At 32.1% G+C, this 22,632-nt stretch overlaps 1 protein-coding gene across 1 annotated transcript; it reads right to left on the bottom strand.

Annotated features, from left to right (window-relative positions):
• Positions 1 to 428: 428 nt before the first annotated feature.
• LOC143240076 (F-box only protein 31-like) lies at positions 429 to 15,021 on the bottom strand. Its single transcript, XM_076481924.1, has 9 exons — positions 14,690 to 15,021; positions 11,837 to 11,896; positions 10,446 to 10,522; positions 6,953 to 7,126; positions 6,250 to 6,321; positions 5,454 to 5,569; positions 4,773 to 4,932; positions 3,632 to 3,855; positions 429 to 1,667 (listed from the first exon to the last, which is right to left on the bottom strand). Exons 1-9 carry the CDS (start codon positions 14,829 to 14,831, stop codon positions 1,511 to 1,513), a joined length of 1,182 nt encoding a protein of 393 aa, XP_076338039.1. The 5' UTR covers positions 14,832 to 15,021; the 3' UTR covers positions 429 to 1,510.
• Positions 15,022 to 22,632: the final 7,611 nt, after the last annotated feature.

A 22,632-nucleotide genomic window follows, 5' to 3' on the forward strand; every position in this document is an offset into this window, starting at 1 on the left:
TTTGGCATAAGATTTAAACAGATAACAAAATATCCAAGTAAAACAGCAAACCTTCAAGATATGTTTATATCTACTTGCAACATTAAAGAGAAACTGATTAAATGTTGATTTCGGAGTTTCACAGCCAACGGTAAGGTCTCGTAGTTTAAAATGCACAAACTCAGTTCATTATGACTGTCACAGAATCTAAATAATAAATAACATTATTCCCACCCACCCACACACAAATTTTCTTCTTGCTAAAGAAGCACCCCTATTCTTCATAGTTTTAACTTCCATAACAATATCATGCGTTTTTTTTAAACAATGAAAAAAAACAAAAAACATTTTGTATATGGCAAGAGGCAGTTCTTGCATGGTTATTAATCAACTACCACCAGTTACACTCACAACACCTCAACTTAAAATAAAAGTACTGATCCAAGTAATTCTGTAGAAAAATCTTTTATTTAGCACAACCTACCCCTCACATTATTGACTTGTTTTTAATCGTTCATTACCAGTGTGATCACTCACTGCAAAGTATTAAATACGTTTAGATTTTACTTGTTACAGCAATTAATGCATAGTTGACCAAAAGATTTACAGAAATCGTTCACTTTGCTATGCGAGACAACCTGTATATTCTTACGGGTCTTGTACTCACAAACAATCATGTTCATTTGAAAAAACACAAGGTTAAAAAAATGATAGATGTTTAATGGTCTATTGGCTTATAATGATATTACTATGTACGTGAATCAATTGAATGTATAAAGAACAAACAGTCAACTTGTGGACCACTTGTTTGTCCAATGCATAAGTCAAATTCAAAACACTTGAGATAAAAGAGGACTGGTTAGAAAATTAAAACATACATATCACAGATAACTTGTGAAACAAATCTTCACTGTGTATCTTTTCCTATATAATTGTGCTTAGACACACTCAGAAGCCTTCAGTAAGCTTTGTTTAATGTGAAACTCAACAAATACTGTGTGTATATATTGGGTTGAGGAATAATTCATGAGCGTTTTTTCAAGTTAAAAAAAATATATTCATAAATGAAACGCTTTCCCAAAATATTTCATGTCATTTGGTAGATAGTTTTTTGCTCTAATAGATGGTGTGTTTGATTTTCATATGTCTTTAATGTTTGCTTTCATTTTCAGCTCATTAAATGGAATGTCAAGTGGACAAAATCGAGCATTTTCGACACCATCTGCTTTTCGCATTTAATTTTTTGCAATTTCGTTTAAAACAATGCATACTATATACCTAGGTATTACATGAAATAAAGTATCATAATAAATGTTTTGGGTGTAATGTGTTCATGCATTGAAGTATTGTATAGTTTTGCATGTAATGCTTGAATGAAATTATTTAAAAACGCTCACGAATTATTCCTCAACCTAATATTTGTACCACCTTTAAACTGCAAGATTACTGTGAGATATACAAGAAACACTACATTTTAGTACAATTTTCAAATAGTATTTTACATTCTATAGCAAAGAGTACAAATCTTGATTTAACTAAGGTCTTCCTGTACTCTGTGGTATACACCAAGTGTCATTAGTTCCAGCCAAAGGAACCCAAAAAAATCCTCATTAAATATGATCCAATGACCTGGAATAAAGGATGGGTTAGCAAATCCATGAGCTGCCACCTGGCCCAATCCATGATACCTGTAAAATGTTGTTGTCCATGAGTTAACTGTTTTCCTATAATTACATTAAATGTAATACTGCAATATTAAGAGAAATAGAAAGATAATAAATTGAGACTCTCTCTCTTGATTGGCTCAGGGTTAAACATATAAAACTTGTCTACAGACAATTTGAAATTTACCTGTGATATTTAAATTACAGATTTGACAAATATATTACACTCCCTTGATAGACTTAATATGAAAAATAATGCCTAAAGAGTATGTTTGCTCTTAACCCTTCCATTAGAGGTTGGGTGAAATCCGTTCAGCTTGTAACCACAGTTATCCATAAGTGGAATTATACCATGATTTTCAATATTGGTTGCAGGTTATTGGTAAACATTACAAGGTTTTCATACACAATGTGTCAGGTTTTGAATTAAGTATTAAGATTTTTTAATTAAGGATTTACCCATATTTTGATTTCTTTCAGAACGTTGACTATCCAACATAATCTTTCATTTCAAGATTAAAAATACCTTTATGTATCAGAAAATTTTTAAATTCCACATGTGAAATCTTTTGAGCCTCCAGATAATTATCAAGTTTTATATTTTCTCTGTTATTTTCACTATTAAATCCAAACCTTTTTACATGTCTGGTAGATTTCACCAATCCTTTAGCCATCATAAAATTATAACTAAAACACAAATGTTTAACCTAAATATATTAAATGTTATAACACTATACATTTATATGTATTTAGTATTTCTATGACACTGACCTTCCAGTCATGTCTGGCTAAAATCACAGAAGTTAAACGTCACGAAGCATGTGCACTCATGTTATTGTATACAATATTATAAAACTGGCTTTTACAAAGTAACCTGTCTTGTCAGTGTCTTACTTGACTGACAATAGTATATTATAAAATAGTTACATTTTAGTTATACTTTATTGCTATTAACAAATAAGTCTTAAACTTATTCTTTTAAAATATAGAATAATACACAAGTATAGCAACCAATCAGATCTTCGAGCTACGACAACTCTTGTATTCATTTGCTGCTTACAGTAGATTACTAAGCCTTTTTGAAATATTGCATGTCAAGGACGTGAAACAATATTTTTTTAGGTTTTATTTGTACATTTGAAATAACCAAAAAATAATTAATAACTACATAGATACCACAGAATTCCACTGTGATTTATTAAGTTTAGTAACTAAATCATATACGAGCCTGAAAAAATATGAAATTACGAGCAGTCTAGACTCAACCTACTATCTTGAAGTCTTGTTTCAAAAGAATAAAATCATTACGTGACACTTAAAACTGTCTGAGAAAGCCACTAGAGGAACATCTTGAGCTTTTAGTTGATTATATACAGAAATAAGTGTATACAAGGGAGCATTCATAAAAATGGAAGGAAGTAAGCAGAGCCACTATGTTTGATTCAGTACATGAGTGACATCTCAGCAAATAGAAAAAAACAGGTTATTATTTTACATTCTAGTGTGTCAATATTTGAGTTTCTAATTCATACAGAGCTACAAACTTTATATTTTGACAACACAAACATCCAATCTGAACTCGTGCTGCATTCAACACACCATGTGACACAAAAATCAATGTTTAGGATTGTTTTTTTTTTAAGTTAAGAAATTATCTGATGTATAATACAAAAATATGAATTATAATCTACAATTTGATACCAAATGTACAAATATAAGTTCATCAAATAATTATTCAATTAAATGTTGAATGCAAGTCAACACAAGCAATGACATGGCCTTTGACCCATGACCTTAGTAAGATCTTTTTTGATAGGGTTAATGGATTTAACATGAAAAATAATAATAGTCAAAATTATGCCCATTGAAACATTTTAATGTTACTACTGAGTAATAGCTAGGTATATTTTGTATCTTTCCAGAAAATAATGTTAAATTCAAAATGGAACTTCTAACGTTAGTATTCCTTATTTCAACATAGCACCCACCTAGCTCTGCATGTATCTGGCACCTCGTGATAACGTTGATGGCAGTTGCGGGGAACACGGAAGGGTTGACGTAATGGCCTTTCGGTAACATCCTCACCGTGTATTGAAGAAGGAATTATTGCTTCTAAATCTCCAATTGTGTGCTGCTGACTTACTGTCAGCACCATCCAGTAGTTTAAGTCAACTTGGAAGCTAACCTTACCAGCAGGTACATTAGGATCGCCCTAATATAATAATATATGTTATATAGATACATGGTGATTGTAATGAAATTTCCATAGCTACAATCCATTTGTTGTTGGAAAACAAAATTCCAAAGGCATATTGAGAAATATGAGTTTTGCTCATGGCAGAAGGTATTTCAAACCTGTATTACACTACACACCTGAATCACTGTTCTGACAAACTAATATTGCTTTTATTTCTATTCTTTCTCATTTAACAACTAATTTTCTCAAATAAAAAAAATTTGTGAGCAAGAAAAAATCACGCAGGTCAATAAAGGCTGTACAAAAGAAATGACACACAGAGTAACTTCATTTTGGGATAGACTGCATCTACTGATCAAAATCGTGACACATCTTAAACAGTTTTTGAAATATCTTATGCCACATTCCAAACTTTACTGAATAAAAGATCTCACTCTTAACATGCCTCTAGGAAAATGTAGTTCTCCTACCTTTAAAATATTTAATATATTTATTTTTGCCCTAGAGTTACCAATGAGGTCCAGATGGATTCAAGTGTTTTAAAATAAATTACATACACATATATGTGCATCAAATGACTTGCAAGTCCATGACTATTATTTACAGAGTCACTAGTAACATGTAAATCTGAATAAAAATACAACCAGTATCATAGTTAATACTACTAATTACTGTTGTAGTTCTCTGTACATTTTACACCAGAAATGAATAATTTAATCCAAGCTTTACTTGGTCAGTTCTTTGCACTCACTGTTGTAAGAGTTAACAAAAATTACACAATATGATACAATATGCAGGTTCAACAGATATAAAAACATGTTGTAAACTTGCAAGTTAAAGTCTTGTAACCACATTTTGTGACAGTTAACACTTTAAAATCCTCTAATTTTCACAGAAATTAAATATGAATCATGGAAACATTGATTACTTACAGTTATCTTCACTGCTTTAGCCTTTCCCAAATGTTCTTCATAAGAAAGCATTATCAGTTCTACTCCATGTGCCCCATATGTACCTTTAAAGATTCCTGGCTTAATAGGAACTTTTGTTGACACTTTTGGAGCATGGATACGACAGTACTGATAGTTAAAGCTACCACAGAGAAGAAATATTAAATTACTTAATTTCTAGCAAATTGTCATTAAAAGTGTAATGATTACATCAAAGTATCTTTAAAAGATTAATTAAAATTATGTTTACGTTATAGGAAAGAAAATAAACAGTATCATGTAAGAATGTTTCACATTTAGTAACATTCAAGACCGTTTAGTTAACAACTGTGTCAACATGACGTACCCCTTAAACTAAGATATGTTTGTACATGTTGAAATATATATATTTTAGTGAAATTAAATAATTTATATCTAAATGAAGTTAAATGAATAAACAAAAATCATGAGGAAGGATTACGTTAAAAACAGCAAATCACAACCTTTGATCAATTATATTATAACCATAAAATATTCAAGCCATAAACCAAAACACATTAACACGAGTTTTTCTTTAATTTCATGTTAATGTGTTTTGGTTTATGGCTTGAATATTTTGTGGTTGAAATAAACATAAGCTCTTGTTACTCTGTAAACATCTCTTCAAGCTCTTGTACAACTTACTTAAACTGTCTTAAAATGAGAAATTTCATCATCAATAATTCTTGGGTGTGTGGAAACAGGTGAAAACTGCCGAGAGGAGCTGAAGATTCTTCTCTCAACCACGCCAACAGTAAATCCTGAAAATAAAAATTAAATTCTAGATAAAACTCTCACCTTGAAGGAATCTAACATCACATCTTTTAGAGCATAACAACATTACACAATGGATTTCTCAATGTTTATGAATAACAATATTAAACAAGAACATCTTATTAAAAAAATAGCAAGAATCAAATTTTAAAACAATTTATTAACAAATACAAAAAAAAACAACTGATGTTTTCTAAAGAAATATCGGCCTACAACGACAAAGAAAACTTTGTTTTCACTTGTGAAAGGTGACTGTGACATTAATAAAATATTTTTTGTCCTGACTTTTCAGTCAGTTTATAAACTTTGAAAATAATTTTATATTAACAGATGGATGTAATATAAATCCCACATTTATACCTAAATGAAATAATCACTCACTGCTGCTAAAAACTGATTAAAGAAATTCAATATTATGTGACATGTGGAGTTAAAATGTAAAAAACTGATAAAGAAATATAAGAAACTGAATTAAAATTAAAAAGTTAATGGAAATGAATATTTTTATAACAAATTACCATTACCATGAAGTGTCCTTATCTAATCAAATTACCATTTCCATGAAGTGTCGTTATCTTGTACAAGTTAAAAATTAACAATGTTTTGAAATAAAGACCAACAATAAGTTTCTCATTTATAATGTACACAAAGACTAGAATAATTTTACCTCGTGTCTACCAGAAGGGTGCTTGTGAAGATCCGGGTTACAGCAACGAAATATAAACTCATTCTGCCGTACCTACATAAAAAACATCACTTGTTTATAAATGTTTAAAAGTTAGTGTCTTTTCCTTTTATTTATGACAGGAAAACAAGAGAATAAACAACTGGAAACCATTATACAGTTGAAACATTTCTAAAAGCTCTGTAGCAAAACTTGGAAACTCACTAAAGGACAATATATATATATATATACACACACACACAGCAATTATAATAAATTCAAACCAATGATAAACAACTGGCCTAATACATTTATAAGTTACCCATACCAGTTCACATGTAGAATGTCAGTTAAAAAGTAAAGCTTAGTTCTTATAACCTGTTAGTTTTGACATTAAGTGAAAAGAAAAATAACAAAAAAATAATGCAGAGAAATTCATCATTTCAATTGAAATTTTTGTTCTCAGTTCCCAGCAAACAAGGAAAAATAGTCCTAGAGTGCTCTTATATCTCAAAATTTAGAAGTAAATACAAGTTGAACATGTTTTTTTCCTGATTAAATTTATTTGTTCATTTGAGATAATTGAAGAAATATCACCACTCATGATTAACATATTCACTGCAGTAAATCAGTAGCTGGAAGATATTAAACATAGATATATTCTCTCTATGAAGACAGATACGAAGTCCTACACCTATACACTAACCTTTGATATTTCAGCTTTATGTGGTTCTCGATTTCCACCAACACAGACAACTTTTGTTTGTCCACCACTCAGCTGAATCTTAAATAGTGGTTTTTTTCGCAGTTCACTTAGAATATCTGGGTCTCGAGGAGGGAGAAGCTCTGTAGCTTCTAATGATCTTCTGCTCTTCTCAAACTAGAAATACAAAATACACAGTTTGTCCCTGAAGAAGAAAAGTTCAACTTTCAAAAGCACTCAAGTTACAGGGTTTCTATTTCATTCCTATCAAAGACTTCTTGAACCTAAGCATTTTTCTAACATCATGTATATACAACAGTACATATGTGGGTAATTATAAGAAAAATATACACTTTTTTTAAATCTTACAAAATAATCTGATATATTTTATTTCTCTCCTCTTAACATCTTCAGTTTGATGTGTTTCCTTCCTCACGGGCAATATAATTGTTTAACTGAAATTAGTGTTTCCAGTTATTCCACCAGTCCAAGCAGTTAAAATATTGTAATTGAGTTTTCTTTATTAAGTATAATGATGTAGCTATATTCTGCCTAATTTTAGCCTTATAAATTGTTTTTTTATTATTTATAGTTTAACTTTGGTAATTCAGGAGGAGATATCGTGATTTGAGGATCTCGTGTTTGATTCCCATGGTAACCAAACTCACTTTGTCTTTGTTATGGCAGAGCTACTAGGGTTACATGACTTTGTAGTGTTTGATTCCCATTGTAACCAAACTCACTTTGTCTTTGTTATGGCAGAACTACTATGGTTACATGACTTTGTAGTGTTTGATTCCCATTGTAACCAAACTCACTTTGTCTTTGCTATGGCAGAACTACTAGGGTAACATGACTTTGTAGTGTTTGATTCCCATTGTAACCAAACTCACTTTGTCTTTGTTATGGCAGAACTACTAGGGTTACATGACTTTGTAGTGTTTGATTCCCATGGTAACCATACTCACTTTGTCTTTGTTATGGCAGAACTACTAGGGTTACATGACTTTGTAGTGTTTGATTCCCATTGTAACCAAACTCACTTTGTCTTTGTTATGGCAGAACTACTAGGGTAACATGACTTTGTAGTGTTTGATTCCCATGGTAACCAAACTCACTTTGTCTTTGTTATGGCAGAGCTACTAGGGTAACATGACTTTGTAGTGTTTGATTCCCATGGTAACCAAACTCACTTTGTCTTTGTTATGGCAGAGCTACTAGGGTAACATGACTTTGTAGTGTTTGATTCCCATGGTAACCAAACTCACTTTGTCTTTGTTATGGCAGAACTACTAGGGTAACATGACTTTGTAGTGTTTGATTCCCATGGTAACCAAACTCACTTTGTCTTTGTTATGGCAGAACTACTAGGGTAACATGACTTTGTAGTGTTTGATTCCCATGGTAACCAAACTCACTTTGTCTTTGTTATGGCAGAACTACTAGGGTAACATGACTTTGTAGTGTTTGATTCCCATGGTAACCAAACTCACTTTGTCTTTGTTATGGCAGAACTACTAGGGTAACATGACTTTGTAGTGTTTGATTCCCATGGTAACCAAACTCACTTTGTCTTTGTTATGGCAGAACTACTAGGGTAACATGACTTTGTAGTGTTTGATTCCCATGGTAACCAAACTCACTTTGTCTTTGTTATGGCAGAACTACTGAGGGTAACATGACTTTGTAGTGTTTGATTCCATGGTAACAAACTGACTTTGTCTTTGTTATGGCAGAACTACTAGGGTAACATGACTTTGTATGTTTGATTCCCATGGTAACCAAACTCACTTTGTCTTTGTTATGGCAGAACTACTAGGGTAACATGACTTTGTAGTGTTTGATTCCCATGGTAACCAAACTCACTTTGTCTTTGTTATGGCAGAACTACTAGGGTAACATGACTTTGTAGTGTTTGATTCCCATGGTAACCAAACTCACTTTGTCTTTGTTATGGCAGAACTACTAGGGTAACATGACTTTGTAGTGTTTGATTCCCATGGTAACCAAACTCACTTTGTCTTTGTTATGGCAGAACTACTAGGGTAACATGACTTTGTAGTGTTTGATTCCCATTGTAACCAAACTCACTTTGTCTTTGTTATGGCAGAACTACTAGGGTAACATGACTTTGTAGTGTTTGATTCCCATGGTAACCAAACTCACTTTGTCTTTGTTATGGCAGAACTACTAGGGTAACATGACTTTGTAGTGTTTGATTCCCATGGTAACCAAACTCACTTTGTCTTTGTTATGGCAGAACTACTAGGGTAACATGACTTTGTAGTGTTTGATTCCCATGGTAACCAAACTCACTTTGTCTTTGTTATGGCAGAACTACTAGGGTAACATGACTTTGTAGTGTTTGATTCCCATGGTAACCAAACTCACTTTGTCTTTGTTATGGCAGAACTACTAGGGTAACAAGAGTACGTGTCTGACAGAACCTGCCAACAACACTTTTCAAACGTTTTCTTTTTTGAACTGCTGACTAGATGGAAGGCATGAGGATAGCAACACCAATCATGTACTTTTTTTTGCTTGACGTATCATAGTTTGAGAATGCTGTCCTAATTAATTAATTCAATATACTAATTTAATGAGGCTATTGATTAATTGGTTAGTAGATACCACTAATTATTCAGTTCTGTTGATTAACAACTTTACATAAATTTGTTACACTCCACATATGCATAAAAATAAAATGTGTTAACAGTTTTGAGTTAACTTACTGATTATAAATATTTTATTACAAGTTGCAGTTTTTACAGTGCAAAAGAATATTTTATAGAATAGATACGATGTTTCAATCACTTTAAAACAGTCGCACTAGTAACTGAAACATTGTACCTGTTCTGAAAAATAAAGCTATAACTTTTGATAAAACAAAAGTATAATAAAATATTATTTTAATATTAATAAGTAAACGTTAAAAGACAACAGATTGTTTGTAAACTTACAACAAAAAGGGCAAAACCACACAAGACTATATGTAAACTCGTGTACCAAAATTTAAAAAAACACTGGTAAGGATACAAACAACCTACTGTAAAAGGAAAAATAAAGAGCTCTCAATAAATGTATTGCTGTGTTTGTCTTTAGTTAAAGATAATTGTTTCACAGTTGTACAAAACAAATCTTAGTTTAGAGCAAAATGATAAACAGAATGGTTCTCCATGGTTTGTTATCCTAAATGTTATACTATTTTACCAATTATTTTTGGTAATGAAAATGTAACATAATACATTAGATAGTTTTTACTATCTAATGTATTTTTATTATTCAAGAACAAATGCTGATACAAAAGTTAGAGAGTTCAGACTTGGATAGCATGTCATCTTTATAAAATACTAGTTACTCAGTAAAGTCTGTCAATCTTTGTTACTTGGTCATTATTCAAATCCATACAGAATATGTGAAAATACTTATTTTCTCAGTTGTATTTATATTTTATTCCCTACAAAAAGACATGATTTTCATAGCTTTCATAAATTACCTTCACCTGAAGCAGTCCTCCATAAGATGCCACCTGTGGCTGCCATAAACCAAGAATGTTTCCATATGGATAGAGTACTGTTAAACATACAGGTTATACATAAACATCAGAATCACAAATGATGCTCTACAAATAAAGTATTAGTAAAAGGGAAATTCATTTCTGACATTACCAACAGTAAATAACAAGAAAATATTATGTTTATGTGCATGAAAAGTCCAATTCTGGAGAAATTCATAAATAGCAATCTTTACTTCAAACAATTCAAAATAATTATTATTTATAAACAAACCCTGTCCTTCTCAACATATCCATGGAATACAATATCTCAATTTCAAATAAAGCAACTATTATTTCAACAAGAAAAAGAGTCTTTGGAATGAACCAACAAACAACTGCACCATGTTTAAAGGGAACAAGCATACGGGGAACAATTGTATTTTATTTAAGGCATTATGGTAAATTCACTGAGATGTTCCCTTGGAATCAGGTGCATCCTTTTAGGATCACTGACTATTTGTAATCAGTTGATGGAGATTGAGGGGCACTGAGAAAATCCTTAAAATGTTCAATCATGTCGGTTAGCCTGTACTGAGATCTTTCAAAAAACAACACATTTCATCTAAATGCAAGCTAAATTTCAGATTTTGTAAACAAACAACTCTTATTCAATTATGCTTAAATACACAAATTGATACTGAATGTGACAGTGTATATGTTAGTCAAATTAGAAGAAACTTAAAATTTAGAGTAAATGATAAAAGAAAAATTTTAAAAACAAAACTGAAACTCTGTACTAGCAGAACTTGTAAATTAAACTGGTCATATTATCCAGTGGGGGGAGTACTATTCTGACTCAACTCAATAATATGAAAATTAGAAAAATATTAAAGACACCATCAAAATAATAAAAGTAATTTCAGATTAAATAAAGATGAAGGGCTGGAAAATCATAAAGTAAGTATATGGTAAAATTGTTTTAAATATTTCAACTGTCACATGACCATGGCTTTTTGTATTTATATGTTGTACAATGTTATTTTTTCACATTCCTGAGTATGATGTAAAATATGCCAATGTGTTTTTTACAACCACCAATTGGTTTTTAAATAAATTTTTAATTATTACACAACATTGTTTGAGTGTTTTAAAACAATTATACATTAAATTGTAATTTTATCCCAGTACAAAGTTTTTTAATTTAGAAAAGAGGCATGTATTTATTGTCACTTCTGAAGGAAGGCCTCACTCCATTCATTTTTCTAGGCCATCATTATTTACACTTCCTCTTAGCTAATACATTTACTACAGATATTTACAAATTAATTTCACGTCAATGACTTATAATTTTCTTGGTAAGAACGTAGCAACTTTTCTAGAAAATACTTTACCTTTTATATACAATTCCCGATGTGACACACCATCTCCATTGAGTGGAAGAATACCATATTCTGAAAAAGAGAATTATAAACTACAATGAATGTTTGTCAACATGAGCCCTATTCTCACTCGTATAATTTAATCTTACTAGAATCACACTTAACAGTTTGTAAACTCGTATACAAACATAAAAAAGACTCGGCTAAACAAGTCATAATTAAAGGTCCAGATATCTAAAAGGAATAGCAGCCAAACTTTGTTTCAATTATTATATTCGAGTAATAAAATGCTTTCTTCACACAAGCAGTAGGGACAGAGTAAAGGGGGGTATACAATAAATCAGGAATAAAAATGTTATTACTGATTGTATACTGAAGATTCTAATCAGCATGGATAGGATATATGATAAATCAGGAATAAAAATGTTATTACTGATTGTATACCACAGGTTGATGAGTAATTAATTTTGTTGGTAGTGTCCAGATGTACTGGAATCAAGTCTTGTTTTTACAACACAGTTATCTTACCAGTTGGGTCCAAAAATTGCTTATTACAACACTTAATTTAAACAACTTAAGAAAAAACAGAATGAAATCTCTAATTTTCTCAATAAAATACCTATACAGAAAAAGCATTAATCAACAGGATCAGTTGTGTAATTCATGGTATTTTTTGCTTAAACTTGTCTGTGACTTCCATACTATTATGGGCCTTGTAATCATCAATAGACACACATGCAATCAATTTGAGGCATATATAGTTCAGAAAATGGTGTCTGAAAAAATATGATGAGGTAAATGGACTCCACTGGAAATTCTAAGCGTAAAGTACTTATTTTAAGACAGTAAAACCTTTGAATGTAATATGTTAACAATGTTGAATAAAGACCTGAGAAATGATTGAACATACGTACCAGAGGTGTACCGGATTGTTGGAAGACTGTTTTTTGTTGTTTTTCTTTAATGCCATGAGAATATCATTTCTTATAAGTCCATGTTTATTAGTTCCACTACAAAAAAGGTTAACTGAAAAAGCAGAATGATTTCTAAAGGTTTCTGTCTGTCCTACTGTTTTACTTTTATGGTATAGGTACCTCTGTGGGTTTTGTCTGAATTATCTTCAGTTCTGTAATAAGGTTGTTCAAAAAATGGTTTGCAGGAAAGTAGAGCTGTAATGAAGGATAGAGTTTGGTCTTTTTAAATTACTGAACAAATGTTTGAACCTTCCATACAACTAACTTGTACAATTTACTGATGACATCACCATAACTACTAGTTTGCATCCAATTGGAAACATCCACAAGTAATTCAAAAATACATTATACAGAACAGTAATGATGTATTTATGAAGCTTAGATAAAAATAAAAATTTAACATTGTTTATGGAGACATATTTGATGTTATGGGCAATAGTTGTATTGCAACATATAATAAGTTTGCATTACAAATGGCGTCCTACTGTAGCCAATTAAAATAACTACAGCTGACTTAGATAAAATAGTTTGTTTTGTTTGTTTTTTGTTTTTGTAATTTCACACAAAGCTACTCGAGGGCTATCTGTGCTAGCCATTCCTAATTTAGCAGTGTAAGACTAGAGGGAAGGCAGCTAGTCATCACCACCCACTGCCAACTCTTGGGCTACTCTTTTACCAACGAATAGTGGGATTGACTATCACATTATAACGCCTCCACGGCTGAAAGGGCGAGCATGTTTGGTACGATATGGATGCAAACTCGCGACCCTCAGGTTACGAGTCGTACGCCTTAACACGCTTGGCCATGCTGGGCCAGATAAAATAGTTCTTTATTTAAAAGTCACCATTCCAAGTAGTTTAATAGTTACAGATTCTGTTACACACTAAACTTTTGATTAATTCAACATACATAATAAATATAAAAATAAACAGAAAACACTAAACAGTTCCATAAGAAAATAAAAATAGACCACTACTGTAACAAACACATACAAAGGGTGCTAACTACCCTCAAATGTACCAGATAAATCCAAACCAGAAGATGGGTATTTGCTTTTGGTAGTAGTTCTAATACTATTTAGTAAAAAATCAGGTCCAGTGTCTTATGATGATCATATCAATCACCTAAGGCTAATCTGACACCAAATGTGATGACAAAACCATAAAACCTCATGAACATTCCATAGTTTTTAAATAAAATGAATTAAACTAGGCAACATATTTGCTTTCCACAATTATTTAATCAGTGAAAGAATTTTTTGTTTCCTACACCTGACTTAACTCATAAATTACTTGTAAAACTAAAGGCTTTCACCAAATATTTCACTTGAAAAAAAACAACTTTCCTTCTCTTTTTTTTTTTTCACTTTTAAGGATTTGCTTTGCCCATAAAACCAAGTGTGACATGCACTTGGATAAGTTTAAAGTTTTTATGCTTTGATCTATACAAGTTCATTGCCTGTTTAGAAATTCAGTAATTTATTCATACTGGTTATATGCATTACTAATATCACTCAAAACTGTCAAAACATAGTCATGATAATATAACGCATACATTTTTATCTAAACAGCTTCAGTAACAATAAGGATGTTTTTTAAAAAACCTGTTATCAAATTACAAATTTAAGTACATTTTTCTTCACACATTTATGTTGCTCACCTAAATAACCTACACGGGTAAAAAAAATTAACATAGATATGTAACCTTATCCATCATTATAACCATACTTTAAAATTTATATACAATATACCTACCGTATTTTCACTTTCGAAATCGCATTAACAGTACCTTGTTAAATAAGCCTTAAATTAAGTTTACTAAGCTTAAAATTTAGTTTGTTTGTTTTTTACTAAAAAAAATTTAAAACATTTTTTGTACGATAAAACTAACCTCTAAGACATCGTGACCGCCATATAGCTTCTATTCTGGTAGAATCATGCAATTTTCGAGAAACTAAAGACACTGAAGCCACATCTTTCGCAGGCAAATGTGAAAATATTTTAGCTAAAATTTCAGGAGATAGTTCGTCCATGACAATACCTCGATTAAAACGCCACCTTTTCCACAAATATTTTTTTATCACTTGAACCTGTCCTGGAATGGCACATAAAATAATTTACTTAAATTCAAGTTCTTAACATATGCCTTTGTTCACGAGATTACAATACCCCAAAGTACTGTAATTCAAACACCAGACATTACTCGCAATGTACGACACTATGTTATCTCTTAACAAACGTGTATGCCAAAATGTATCATATGGATATATTATTATATTTTTTAATTGTCATTTTCAACATATGATTTCAGCCCTCCAGTTTATACAACAAAGTTTGATAATATATGAAAATATTTCAGTTGTAGATGACGGCTAAGAGAAAACATTATACACTAAGATTACAGTTTTATTACTCATTTTTAATTGAGAAATTAAGCTATAACATAAAGAATCATTTTATGTTTAATTAATATAATATTATTTGCAAAATTTAATTTTTAACATTATTACAATAGTTGTATATGTTGTTGTAAAATATCCTGTCTTTGTTCGACTGAAAATACTTAGTGATGACATGGTTTACAGAACCCAGAAGGACAAGCTGTCCAAGCCAAAGATCATCCATCATGACCATCACTGGACGTACTTCTGTGAGAAGATAGTGAGCTATGCAACTTCACAGAGGAATTTGCCAGTAGAAAGTCAATCTGCTGAATAACTCAATGTTCATGTAGAGACCAGTTACAGATGATCACCACGTAGAGAGCCTCCAGTAGATATGGTTGACCATCTACTCAAAGAGAACTCCCTCTGTGGCAGAACAACAAGTGCTGACAAGAGACAAGAGTCCATCCCATATGTATACCACAATACTCAGATAATAAAACCACAAAAAAGACTTGGTAAATGGATAGAATAGTTTTATTTGTGTATTAGGATTGTTCAAAGGACTTCAGGTTCCAGGAAGGGAGTCAGTGTTGTAAGCTGTATTTCTAATATATGAATATATATATTTGCTTTAGGAAGTTAATGATAATGGTACAATATCTAGAAAGTACTCTATTATGTAATTATCAAGAAGGTTAGCAGGATATGTGGAAGTCAGGGGTACATTATGATGTAATAATCGATGAAGCATTAAGCTAACAAGATTTTAGTGAAGTGTTTAGTAAGTCAGTTTAGTGTCACAAAGCTTTCCAACGCTAGCAGTGAAAATTCTTACATATATTCGATTACTTGGTTGGTTAGTCATGAAACTGTGCAAGTACATTTATTTGTAAGTTAGATGTACCATTAGTGAGAAATTTCTATTGAAATGTCAACTTATGTTTACAGACTATGTCGAAATGAACGTAACTTGTAGAAAAGTTATAAAAAATAAAATAATTCGTTATTGTTACGTGCACTGGACTTGATATTAATTTTACTAAAGAACCCTTCGAACAATAGAACAAGATTTAGCTTTTATATCTTCATTGTACAGGAAGCTAGTGTAATGATTAGCTTCCTTCACACCCCACTATGGTACAGCGGTATGTCTGCAGACATACAACGTCAGGAAACAGATTTCGGTACCTGCGATAGGCAGAGCGTAGATAACACATCGTGTAGCTTTGTTTTTAATTACAGTCAACCAACAACCACCTTCTTTAACAAATAATTATATAAATTAAAACATTGAAAATATAGCTTACAGCAATATTCAATATTTTATTTGTTTTGTTGTTAAGCACAAAGCTACACAAATAACTATCTGTGTTATTTATGCCCACTACGGATATCAAAACCAATATTTAGCATTATAAATCCTTAGACTTACAGCTGAGCCAACCGGGAAGATAAAAAAAAAAAAAAGTTAAATCTTAAAGATCTTAAGTATGACCGAAGAAAACATAATACACATCTGAAGACAGTAAAAGAAATTTTAGTATGAGTAAAATTAAAGAGGAAAACGGTGAACATTTGAGGTGACAAACGATGTGATGGAAATCATGTAACTACATACAAACAGGAAAATAAATAGCGTTTAAATAATGGAACATCTTCAATGTTAATGTAAATTTGAACTGCAAACTTGAAGATATCGTATAGTTAAATCAAAAGAAGGTGTGTGACAGTGTTCCAATTGTTTTGATAAATTATGGATCCAGCATATTTTACACTTGTATGTAAGTTATTTATGTTTCCTTACTTTCTATTACTCTGTATTTCAAGTATAGAGAAAAGAATATGTAAACTATTTTGTTGCCAAAACTCTTGTCTAGTTTAATAGTATAAACTCACATTCTAACCCTAACTCACGTTTATGGACTATATAATACTTTTTTAAGATATCTGAGAAATGGATAATAATTTTTGTCAAATTGGTATATATATAATATTGTTGGCCATATTTTTAATGTTGTAACTGAAATGTTAGCTAGAAGGTGCAAGATAGTAAAATATACCAAAAACATCTAGAAAATTTTAAAGATGTGTCAAAGTTTTTAGTTTTAGAGTGTTTGAAAACAGATTATATGTATATATATATAGAGCTGCTAATTATTAAGTGTACAGTGAGTTAGAAGATAGACAACATAGTTGGTAGAGTTGTTTCCAAATAGATTTGAATCAGTCAGTGTGTTTTTGTTAAACATTTGGATAAATGTTAGCTGTAATTCTTATGGAGTTACTTTGTACAACTAAATTCCATGGCCAAGCGCGTAAGGCGTGCGACTCGTAATCCGTGGGTCGCGTCAAACATGCTCGCCCTTTCAGCCGTGGCGGCGTTATAATGTGACAGTCAATCCCACTGTTCGTTGGTAAAAGAGTAGCCCAAGAGTTGGCGGTGGGTGGTGATGACTAGCTGCCTTCCCTCTAGTCTTACACTGCTAAATTAGGGACGGCTAGCACAGATAGCCCTCGAGTAGCTTTGTGCGAAATTCCAAAACAAACAAATAAATTCATTTTGTATAAGTTGTAGTATTGTAAGAGAGGTTTGAATGCTATTTGTAATGTAGGCCTACGACAATTCATCACGATCTACAAGTGTTTGAGCGCATAAAATCGTTAAAGAAAAAATAATGATTAATGTTTGGCTGTTATATATACTGGGTATTAAATTATTTTCACTAGATTCAGAAGACCCCTTCTTGCTTTCAACAAAAGAAAATTGTAAGAATAAAAAGTTATTCTGGAGAATTAAACTATTTTATATAAACCTCAATATTAGATTAATTTATAGGTTGTGTCGTATAAGCTGAATTCAAAGCAGCAGTTTTGTCAAATCACAAATATTAGATTCAGTTGTAATTATCCATCACCTCATATTTTAATCTGTTTAGCTTTACTGTGAAACAAAAACAGTTTGAAAGCATCTCTTACCAACACAGACTGGATTAGTAAAATATGTCATACACTTGGCATTATGTTTATTTCCTCTCTGTTATTAGAGCCACAAGTAACTGCGGTAGTGTAATATTACATAAACTATGGTATTAAGAAAAATTCATTTTGATTGATGGATCCTTACATATTTGAATATGTTTAAAATTAAACATCTGGTTAGTATTATATAATATTCAAGTGAATCTGTTTTTGTGCCTCGTTGATTAAATATTAACGTTTCATAAATACTTGTCCACCAAACTTTTTCCAACAAATTTAGTGACCTACGCTAGTTAGTGTTTGTTTTGTTTTTGAATTTCGCGCAAAGCTACTCGAGGGCTATCTGCGCTAGCCGTCCCTAATTTAGCAGTGTAAGACTAGAGGGAAGGTAGCTAGTCATCACCAACTCTTGAGCTACTTTTTATCAACGAATAGTGGGACTGACCGTCACATTATTACGTCCCCACGGCTGAAAAGGCGAGCATGTTTGGTGCGACGGGGATGCGAACCTGCGACTCTCAGATTACGAGTCTCACGCCTTAACCCACGTGGCCATGCCGGGCCGCTGTTTAGTGAGATGAAATTTAAAATATTCACAAATGTTATCCTTCATGAATATACTCTTTTTCTCAAAATTTTGGTTAGAAGTAGTTCCTCATAGTTTACTTTCGTACACAGTTTATATTTAAGGAATTTATTTCTTAAACTCCGTTACAACTTTTGAAAACAAAGTAATAGTCACGTAAATTTAAGGCTTTATTTTAACGCCGAAACTTAAAAGTTTAAAAGAGTATTACAAGTAATGTTCCTGAGCATGTTCTTATAAAAGGTTGTGGTATTTGCTATATGATAACATCAAAAGTGTCACAATTGATAAAAACTATAGTTGTTTCAATGGATCATACTTAGGTATTTCTTGAGATAATATGTATACGTTCTTAGTTTTTGGCAACCTTGACAGATTTTTAGTCCTACAAAGCTTAGTGATACAGTGGTGTGGAATTATTTGATATTGTAATAGTTTTGAGTTACTTAATGTGATACATAGTAGGTTAACCCTGTAGCTCAGTTTGTAGAGCACTCACCAGGTGTATAAGAGGTCTCTGAGTTGATCTTGATTGTTGTAAACGTAGAAATTGGATTACCAAAATGTGAAAGGACATAAGCTCAAGTAATCGAAACCTAAATATTGTGAGTCTTCTTTAATTTATTTCAGAAAAGTGTTCCTTGTTTTGGTTTTTTTAATTAAGCACAAAGTTACACAATGGGCTATCTGTGCTCTGCCCACCACGGTTATCGAAACCCGGTTTTTAGCGTTGTAAGTCCGCAGACGTACCACTGAGCCACTGGGGGGCGTAACGAGTATGAAAAGCATCTCAACTCTACTGTTTACGTTTACATATTCATTAGGGGTGCGTATCTCATCATTTCCTCTTTAAAATGTAAGTTTTGTGATTTTTAGTCAGTATCCAGTCATTATGTAAAATAACACTGTACAATAGTAGATTCAATACCTTTTAGAGAATAAAAATACAGTTTTTGTGTATGTGTGTGTTTTTATCTAAAGACATCAGAGGTCTTTCATTTTACATAGATCCTCATGACAAGGTAGGGAAACTGGAGAGCTTTTCTTGTAACTATTCTTGTATTTTCTGTCAGTTTGAAACAAAGAACAAACAAAGTTTTACATGCCATTGGATTAAATGCTAGAATCATTTACTTGATAGAGATCAATTAACTGATAACAACACTCCAATTAAATCAACAATGCTAGTAACTGTAAGACATCAAAAGCATACAAAAAGTATATTTCGTTCTGTAGCAAAGGAACAACCCAACTTTCTGGTTGTATTATAAAACCTAAAATTATTCCCAACTTAAAAAAAATTAAGTCACCTTATGATTTTCACACTTCTGACAATGAAAACTACTTGTATCAATAACATAGAAATAACTTACAACCATAGATAAATATATCTTATCAGAAACCGCTTAACACTTGCAGCACTGTAGTATTTTCCTTTGAAAATTCAAGGTCCATTCACTACTACCGCAGATGCCGAAGAGAATGGAACAGGAACATATTTAGAGAATCCACCATCAGGCTGTCTTCTCTTTCCTGCTAATCAAGTATATTAGGTTGTAAGTGGTATGAAAAAAATTGTTCCTATGGTAACAGATAGTAGCTCAAGTAGCTCTAATGCTCCACAGTTCTCATTAATATCAATTTCAAGTGGTGCTGAAATGGTTTTAGATAAGATTGCCACAGCTAATCGTTGGGTAGATTTCAGTACACTGCATCCTTAGGCACTATCCACAGTTCTATTTAAACGAATCCTAAATGGTTTATGTTGCCATCTGCAGAGAAAACACAGCAAGACTTTGGCGGCAAAATAAGGCTGTGCCTATTTTAAGTAATACATTTATAACCTATGAGATTTGTGATGGTTATGTGAAAGAATAAGGACATTTATAGAATCATATTAATTTGTACATAAAGTTAAAACTCATCCAAAAATACTTCATAATCGACCACTACTGAGTTGTCAGAAATGTCAGTGGCGATTATTCACAGAATTTGGGGATCGTTTGATATCTTCTTGGAGCTCATTGGTTGACCACAAAGAACACGCAGAGTCAGGACAATGACATGTGTACTCTTTATGGCCGAATCTGCCTTAGTAACTTTTAGGCGATGTTAGTGAGAGGCACAGTGTTAAACCGAAATCAGCAAGTCTTTCATATAAGTGCACAGTCTATTCAACAACTTTTGATATCTATAGGTTGTTTGAAACTCGTACATATACTGCACACTGTGAGTTCTCAAGAGTCATTAAAGACACGCAGCAACATTCAGATAAATGAGATTCTGGCTACTGGACACAGAAATGTTGTTGAAGAAGCAAGTACTTTGACCATAAAAATATCGTGTAAGAAACGTAATCAGTTTGTTTGTATGCAAAGAAACACGAGGGTTATTTGTGTTACCCATTTCTAATTTAGCAGTGAATGACTAGAGAGCAGGCAGCTAGTCATTACCACCCACCGCCAATTATTGGGCTCTTTTTTTAGTAACGAATAATGGGATTGGTCATAACTTTATAACACTTCCACGTCCTCCTTCATTTTAGATGAGGGGTATGGTGCATACAATCATCCTCTCCTACAATTTGGTCTGTTGAATTGTTTTATTGCATCACAGACCTACATATTGTGTATTTGTTCTTGTGATTCTCGTGTTCTTACCAATCGAATTACATAATTAGGCCTAGATGTAGGCTTTTTCACTAGCCGAAATGTACATTTTTAATATAGGCGTGCTTCTACGCTTTTCGATCTAAGCGATAGTTCGTAAGTATCAGTCAGTAGGCCTAAGTATACGTGCAAGTATCGTGGCAACAAGATTACTCTGTGACTGCATGTTTACAGCTTTCAGGTTCACGTAATCAGAAATTACCAATGTGTAAATTGAACATCCAAATAAGTGGTTGCAAAAATCATCCCCCCCATCGGGTATAAAAAATGTACGCCCCTGCTTCCACGGCTGAAAGGGCAAGCTTAGAGCACAGACATATTTTACAGTGTTGTTGATTAAAAAAAGGTACATGTTTAAAGAAAAACTTGAATGTTTAGACATTTGGGCTTTATACATAGTAAGATACATAAATCGTATTTGATACAATCAACTGATAAGTTTTATTCTCTTGTTCCTATATAAACAGTGAGTGTACAAGCCAAGTTTGATTACTGTTTGTTTTTGAATTTCGCGAAAAGTTACACGAGGGGTATCTGCGCTAGCCGTCCCGAATTTTGCAGTGTAAGACTAGAGGGAAGGCAGCTAGTCATCACCACCCACCGCCAACTCTTTTACCAACGAATAGTGGAATTGACCGTAACATTTTAACGTCCCCACGGCTGAAAGGGCGAGCATGTTTGGTGCGACGGGAATTCGAACCCGCAACTCTCGGATTACCAGTCGAACGCCTTAACCCAAGTTTGATTACTTATTAGTGATTACAGTTTTTCAATCACTACCACATGTAACAACTATATGGTCATTAAACAGTGTCTACAGAAAGTTTTTGAAGTAAAAGTAGTCTTAACGAGAAAAAATCTACCTGCAATTAAACTTTGTATAAAATTGCACAAAATAATAAAAAATAATTGAATATTTAAAAGTATTTTTGTTAAATTTTCAGCAGTCGTCTTATAGAATTTTATATTTTTTGTATATATATTTATATATCAAGCTTTAACTTTAATGTAGTTACTCTTGAAAATGAAAACTATTGTAGCAATTTTTAAATAACTTCGTAATGTTCCTCAAGTAAAGTATGCATTAATAAGTAAGAGACTGAAATAGTTGACAATAACCCAAATTTGCCTTTTGTTAATTTCAAATTTGAATATCTTGTTAATCGAGTGCACGTACATTATAAAAATTTGAGCTTTGAAAAAAATAACGTTA

Source organism: Tachypleus tridentatus, chromosome 13, assembly GCF_004210375.1.
Source record: "Tachypleus tridentatus isolate NWPU-2018 chromosome 13, ASM421037v1, whole genome shotgun sequence".
Classification (NCBI taxonomy): domain Eukaryota; kingdom Metazoa; phylum Arthropoda; class Merostomata; order Xiphosura; family Limulidae; genus Tachypleus; species Tachypleus tridentatus.